We start from the raw sequence: 7,594 nt of genomic DNA on the forward strand, positions 1-7,594 counted from the left end.
ATAATGGACCGAGGATGGTCCCTTGAGGGACGCCGCAAGTCAACAAGTAGCTACTGGATAGCAACCCGTTGACAGAGCAGTGTTCGGTTTTCCAAATATGACTGAAACCATCAGAAAGATTTTCCATGTATACCATAATAGTTTAGTTTCGATAGAAGGATTTGATTATCAACAGTGTCAAAAGCTTTTTTCAAATCTAGAAAAATGACTCCATTGATTTTCTCGTTATCAATATTATATGCCCAAGAATCTGTCGCTTCCAACAAAGCTGTTACAGTTGAATGATTAGCACGAAACCCTGATTGGTTTTGACATAAAATATCGTGCTCTTCCCAATAGGCATATAACTGTTCATAAACTATCCTTTCAAACACCTTCGCCATTATTGGAATCACCGATATTGGGCGGTAATTGTTAGCATCACCGCGGTCACCCTGTTTATAAAGAGGGGTAATCCTTGCATATTTCCAGTCGTCTGGGAACGTCCTTTGGCTAATAGATTGATTGAAAATATCACATATCGGCACACAAATAAGAATCACACAAATAAATCGCATATAGATGGTTTCTATAGGTTGAGGTAAAATATAGGTTTGCAATTAGGCCACATAACTATATCACTTGACATACAACCTGAAATATATAGGTTCTAATCATCGATTTGTAGGCTTTTCCGGGAAATCTTTGGAACGAGGCCGACGCGCGCGTTTTTTTTTTCCACCGAATTTTTTGACTTGCGCGATGGACTTCCGTCGCCGGAAAGGAGGGACTGGTCCTAGTCTACTGCAGCAAGCAAAAACCGAAAATCCACTTTATTTTTATCAACCAAAGATATTTTGCAGTCTCTTTTCTCCAAACCAGTGACCAAAATTAAGTAAAACAGAGGAAAAGATCACAATTCATAGGCTTTCATGTGGGCAAAGCCATGTGTTCTTTGACTGGCTGTTAATTATCTTTATTAGAGCCAAATTTACACACCAAAAACAGCTCGTGTTGCGAGTAAACCCAGGTACAGATTGAATTAAAATATTACCAAACATCACGTTTTGTATAAGAGTTTACTGATTGTCAGATGATAATTATGCGCGGTTTTGCGACTTAGAAGATCGATGCAACGACGATACCTTACGTCACATCAACCTCGTTCCACATTTTTTTCATCTTGAAAACCAGCCGCCATCTTGAAAACACTGACTGGGAAACTCTTCGAAACGAGGTTGATGTCCAGTGCCCAGGCGCAGGCTGGTAGCATGGAAAACGCACGCCTATGCGCGGGAAATGGGGATAGATTCGTGGCAACGGGTTTACCCAGGAAACTGCAGGATAAAGCTTGCGCTGTACAGCTTCGGGTAGGTATTGTCCAACTTTTGTCAAAAAGACTCCTATTTAAGTCCACCAAATCTACAGAGACATCGTCTATGCTTTCTTAACGAAAAATTCTGAGATTTCCCCCAATCACGAAGAAGTTGTAATAGCCTCTCTCTTTCTCTCTCTCTCTCGCTAGCCTAAGCAACCTTTTACTCCGCCAATAACTGAATCATGAATTGAGTCCAAGGCTTGTTTCTCCTTGTCGTGACGTCACGCGATGTTTCGTGATTTCGTAGATAGTTGCGTGACTCGATTATCGCTAGTTTGAATTGTCTTGTTAAGTAACCTATTTCTTCCGTCTCGATTTTCCCTTTGACTGGTGCTTCGGAGAAGATCCCTCACCCAGGAAAAGTTGACCATCTTGTAACTCCTGTAGAATGAAGAAATGAGCTGGTTATAATTTTCCCTTACAATATAAATGCAACATCTAGCAGACAAGTGTTAAAAAAATAAATAAAAATATCAATTGGGGAATAACAACTTGATCTAACATCAAATTAACAGAACATGAGAAATGTACAGAAGACAGTAAGAAGAATCACTAGTGAGATCTAGGGAGAGAAAGACGATAAAAAGAATAAATATTATTAATAATTATTAGAAGGCTGTGTCTCACAACGACTGGGAACTACCGAATTCACGAATTTGATTGGCTGAAATCAATATTGAAAGCGGTCTAGATTTTCCCATCTAGACCGGCATCTAGACCGGTCTAGAAAAAAAAGGTACAAAGAATATAAAAAACTGGCATATAAGACACAGCCATATAATAAACATCTTATTAACCGAGCTAGGTCGGTCTGTATGGGAGAATCTTGACCTCGGTCGCTGGTACAGACCCCACTGCATTCAGTCTGTACTGGCGACCTCGGTCAAGATTCTCCCATACAGACCTCCCGCTCGGTGGTTAATAAGAACTAAATAAAGGAAAATTACCTGTCGTGTTTCATTGGGTGCGTTTGATATTGCTTGTTGGGTTTCTAAATGGCGCATAAGATCTGCTAACTGTTCTTCAAGATCTCTCACTTCCTGCGAAAAGAAAAAGTTAAATCTGAAGGGTCAGTATGATTTGAAAGCCAAAGGCAGGAATATTAGGCGGATTGTGTGATGTATTACCTGTTGTCTGACGCTTTTACATCTTTCATTTTGTCTTCAGTTTTTCTCAACTTTTCTTCCCATAACGTTTGATTTCCAAGCAAATATTTGTTTAACTGAAAACAAACATGTCAAACTTTGTACCTGTTGTCTGGTAGCTTCTACATCTTTAAGTTTGTCTTCCGTTTTCTGTAACTTTTCTTGCCATAACTTTTGATTCCCTAACAAGCATTTGTTTAACTGAAAAATGAATATGTCAAACTTTGAATCAATTCACACACACTTTATACTTTTGTTGTCGCATTTTAAAGGAAGTGACAACGCACTCCAGTTTAAAACGAAAAGCCTCGTGATCACAACAGCCAATCAAAACAAGAGAAAATAACACGGGGAGCTAATGAGAACTCAAGATAAATTCAGGGCCTGAAGCGCGGGAAAACGCCCTGAACAAGTAGCTGTCGGTTTTAATTTTGAATCTGATTAGTTGCAAGTATGTGGCGATAGGAACAATTCAACCAATCATGCAGCGAAGTAAAACAAAACCAAAGCAGTCCTCGATTGCTTTCGACATTTAATTCAAACTTCTTTATCCGATAAAAAACGTGTTGGAAAAAAATCCACAAACCTCTTGCTCGTCTTTAAGATCCTTAGCAAGCTTGCCAACCTTACTCGCAACCTATTAAGCAAAGCAAAAATACATAAACTCATAGTGATTGGATCAAACATGTTGTTATTGTTGCTATTGCTTTGAACATCATATCTAGCAGCTCCAACCTGCGAGTATTTTTTTTCTAAGTTCTTCTTTTCCTGCTCAACTTTAGTGAGCTTGAATTCCAGCTTCTTACATTCCTCCAGTGTTTTCTTTGTTCTTTCTCCCATATTACTCATCTGTAATATTTCCAAAAAAGGGAACAAATAAAATTAGAAAAAAACAGCTAGAGACACAAGTGTCCACCATGCGTTCAAGAACCGTTCAAGAGGATAAGCCTGGAAACAATGGCAAACGTCCGGTATAAACACCTTTCGAAAACCAAGCTGTAAGTTTTTCAATTTTCTTCTTCCAATACGAAGCTATTTAGGATGTAAACTTTTGTTCAAGGAGTGGGTCAACGAAAAATCTGAATTTTCCGTAACTTGAAAAAGAGGGTCATTCAGTTCTAACTTTGCGGTAGGTTGCTCTACCGGTCGAGCTGAAGAACACTTGTTGGTGAACTCGGTTTTTTCTCGATCCCTATGTAGTGTCATTTAGTATGATTGCTCTGGCCCGTGTTGTTCAAAGGTGGGTTAAGATAACCCAGGGTTAGGGTTAGATCTAAGGGTACATCTAAAAGTTTTAAAAGTCAATTCAGTTTAATTTCATTTGTCTAAAATTTGATGATTGAATGCTCTAAAAAGAATTGGGAAAATTATCCCAAAACTGCTTTTGAACAGAGAAATATAGAAACCTGGATTAAAATTTAACCCTGGGTTTGCGCTAATCGGCCTTTGAACAACTGACCCCTGGTGATTACAGAGAGGCGTGCGTTCTGCGTGAGCAAGGGTATGTAGCTTTTGCTGATTGAATTGAATATATATATCTTATCAACCAATATTGGACCGGCAATAGAGCATTTTGATTGATTGATTTTAGCTATTGGCCCTCTGACTGCCCAAGTCGTGTAATATATACTTGTTAAATTCTACTGGAAACCGGCTGCTTATTCCAATACGACTTATAAGAATAACTATAACAGAATGGTTTAAAAAACCACAACGAATTTGCAACAGAATTCGAGAACACCTGACCAATTATGTTAAAACAATCATTCTTCTCGGGCTCGGTAAATATTGTTAAATAATCCCCTCGACTTCGTCTCGGGGATTATTCAACATTATTATAGGGCTGTGTCTCACAAGGACTGGGAAGTACCGAATTCACGAATTTGATTGGCTGAAATCAATATTGAAAGCGGTCTAGATTTTCCCATGATCTAGACCGGCATCTAGACCGGTCTAGCAAATTAAGGTATGAAGGATATAAAAAAATTGGCATATAAGACACAGCCATATGATAAACATCTTATTAACCGAACTAGGTCGGTCTGTAAGGGAGAATCTTGACCACGGTCGCTGGTACAGACCGAACGCAGTGAGGTCTGTACTGGCGACCTCGGCCAAGATTCTCCCATACAGACCTCCCGCTCGGTTAATAAGAACTAAATATTCACTGGGCCTGAGGCGAATAGTTGTCAAATATGACAAGCGGTCTGCACTCATTCAGGATCCATAATGTTGAAAGCGTCCTCTTCACAAAAGCTTCGTTCCTTAAAAAGAGGTTTTACGATGTAAATCCTGACCTCTTCTACAGCATCTTTTTCAATTTGTGTTATCTTATCTTGGAAATAAAGTCTTTGTTTCTCCAGCTGGCTCGTCAATAAGTACGTGTACTAGGAATGAAACAGCAACACAGATTATAAATTTAAAAAAAATTGTCTTCAGAGTTCAAAACGAACAAACCAACTGGCAAAGAAGAGACACAAACTTGAGGTACCTCTAGTGACAGTGAATCCATTTTTTCTTCATCCGCAACCTGCCGCCAAGACAACAAACAACCATTTCGCAAAAAGAAAATAATAAAGCGTCAGCTGAAAGCATCGGCTTAGTTTTGTTGCCCGCAAGTTTTGACTTTTAGGGCATAATGAAGAAATTCGCCAGGGGTTGCCTGCGGTGATCTGGTATCCCATCCAGAAGGAACCAAGATATGCTCCAGCCTGGATCCCAGGGTCCCTCGTCTTCCCGGGCGCTGAGGCAGGGGTGGAAGAAGAGAAGCCCTGGGAACGAGGTTAGGTATGCTCCCGCTCACTCTCAAAATCTAAATGTAAATTCTCTACACTATCTGTTTTCATTTCTTATAATTTCAGCCGTTAGTGGATATTCTTCTTTCTCCTCATTACATTTGTAGTCGATAACCTATCAATAAAGTAGAGAGAAATTCCTTTTTGATCTCTCAGGCAAGTGAAAGGATTATGTAAGACTGCAATTTTTTATCCTTTTTGTTTATGGGTGATTCACCTGTTGTCCCGTGCCATATTCCACAAGTTTGCCATCTGCTTTATTCTGGATCAGACGATGAACAAAGTTGTCTGTGGATATATCAAAAGATTTGAGTTATCAATAATTCCTCAAAATTGACCGCAGTAGAACAGAAGAGGGGAAAACGTCACTTCAAATACTTGTGACCTACCTCCTGTGTAATCCCAAACTCGCTGTGTTCCAAGCTCTAACGAATATGTATGCTGTGTTTCTTGGAAATGTCTGCAAATTCAGAAAAGCGATGAAGTAGACAAAGTAGAAATAGAAATGAATAAAGGCTGATAGTTTCTAAGGAAACTGTTTGGGGCTGCGCCGGTGGGGGTAACGAAATAATTCGAATATATCAACAAAGTTGAAATGGTAAATTGGCCACCGTAACGATTACAAAAGCTAACGTTTCGAGCGTTAGCCCTTTGTCATTCGCTCCGACGAAGGGGTAACGCTCGAAACGTCAGCTTTTATAATCGTAACGGTGGCCAATTTACCATTTCAACTTTGTTGATATATTCAAATCATAAAGTAGAAATAGATTACATTTCCCTATTTGTTTCAGTTCGCCCGCAATCATGAGCCGATCAAATCACCCCCTACGAGTGACCAGCATCTAATTTCTCCTTACAATATCACCCCTGAATCAAACATTAAGGTTACGAGAATAAAGGAAATGATCACCAACCAAAAAAGCTCTTGATTGTTTAACAAATTCTCCTTGTCAGTACTTTAGAAAATGTATAGTGAACAGTATGGAGAATCTGTATATTGATGTTAGGGTGTAAAAGGTTAACTTAATTAAAACAAATCACCTGCTAGTTTTAGCTTTACTTCTGAATTCTTCAGAGTGTCGTAAGTTTTCTAGTCCAATCAGAGAGAACTAAGGCAAGTATAATGAAATCCTGGATCCCTTTCGACAAAAAAGGGAAATTTTCTTTGAATACAGTAATCTGTTGCTAACCTTTTCGCGTGAGATCTGAGATATCTCCCACAACCAATGTGACCACAAATAAGACAAATCCACAGGCTCTAAATCGCGAGAAGGAAACACAACTAAAACAGCCAGCTCGAAAAAAAAAAAAAAAAAATTTTGTACCGAGGGGAACTCGGTTGAGAATCGTAGGAACCAAACCAAAGTAATAACGAATGCCAATCCGGAAAATGTACACAACACAAGCATGAAACAAGAACTTAAATTATCAACAAGCAAACTGCCTGAAGCGTTGGTACAGGGCGAACAAGTCGAGTTTGGTTTTAGTCTTGCATGTGGTTAGTTGACAGAGTAGTGCGACACTCCAAAACAAATCGGGGGACAAAAGAAAGAAAACCAACTCAATCCTTTTGTAGGTTTGATTTCAGTTCTTTGAACGATTGGCAACTACAGACATCCAACTGAGAATAGAAATATTGTGAGAAACGTGTAGAAAGGTGTCTTTCATAGATAACATTAATATCAATTTTTTGAGATGAAATGCAGGGATTTATTATGGAGGGAAAAAGGGGGGGGGGGGGGGGGGGCTTCAAACTATGATAAAAAAAGGGTCTGTTCGGAAAGGGGTCCAGACCCCCAAAATCTCCCCCGGATCCACCTTTCAGTAACTGTAGAGCAAAGCGTACCTCACTTGAATCGCACTCAAAACACTTGTTATCGTCGACGGGCTGAGGAGTCTGGCAATATCTACATACTGGACAACTGAAAGACAAAAATATGATAACCGTCTTCAAAAACTTCAGCATCACACAAGACACATGATAGGGCTCGATACTAACGGTAGCCAACTAGCTACGGACTAGTAGAATTTCAGTTTTGGCCCAGTAGTGGTTTTCGATTTCCACCAGCCAGTTTGGCTAGTAAACAAACTGAAATTGTTATAACATCGAAGTTGTCTCTAGCCTCGTGGCTAGTAGGTTGAAAAGCTAGTGTCGAGCCCTGCATGATTCAACAAAACGATAAAGAGATTTCCAAGAATCTAAACGGTAAAAAATCAAACCACATTATTGCTGTCGGTGACAGATTTCTGTACAACGAGACACGTATCATACCGATCGCTACACGAATCCAGCAACG

At 39.5% G+C, this 7,594-nt stretch overlaps 1 protein-coding gene across 2 annotated transcripts in view; it reads right to left on the reverse strand.

The window, feature by feature from the left end:
* Window positions 1–797: 797 nt before the first annotated feature.
* LOC111336842 (BRCA1-associated protein) overlaps window positions 798–7,594 on the reverse strand; it is a 14,737-nt gene continuing 7,940 nt past the window's right edge. For both annotated transcript variants that reach the window (XM_088743038.1, XM_088743037.1), the window contains 11 exons: window positions 7,144–7,219; window positions 6,488–6,555; window positions 5,687–5,757; window positions 5,515–5,585; window positions 4,994–5,032; window positions 4,800–4,889; window positions 3,238–3,351; window positions 3,089–3,139; window positions 2,608–2,703; window positions 2,305–2,397; window positions 798–1,738 (listed from right to left, as the gene is read on the reverse strand). In XM_088743038.1, coding sequence (XP_088599164.1) covers window positions 1,655–1,738; window positions 2,305–2,397; window positions 2,608–2,703; window positions 3,089–3,139; window positions 3,238–3,351; window positions 4,800–4,889; window positions 4,994–5,032; window positions 5,515–5,585; window positions 5,687–5,757; window positions 6,488–6,555; window positions 7,144–7,219 — 853 coding nt within the window. In that variant the 3' untranslated portion in view covers window positions 798–1,654. The remainder of the gene's footprint in view (window positions 1,739–2,304; window positions 2,398–2,607; window positions 2,704–3,088; window positions 3,140–3,237; window positions 3,352–4,799; window positions 4,890–4,993; window positions 5,033–5,514; window positions 5,586–5,686; window positions 5,758–6,487; window positions 6,556–7,143; window positions 7,220–7,594) is intronic.

The sequence above is a fragment of the Stylophora pistillata genome, chromosome 13 (genome assembly GCF_964205215.1).
Source record: "Stylophora pistillata chromosome 13, jaStyPist1.2, whole genome shotgun sequence".
Classification (NCBI taxonomy): Eukaryota; Metazoa; Cnidaria; class Anthozoa; order Scleractinia; family Pocilloporidae; genus Stylophora; species Stylophora pistillata.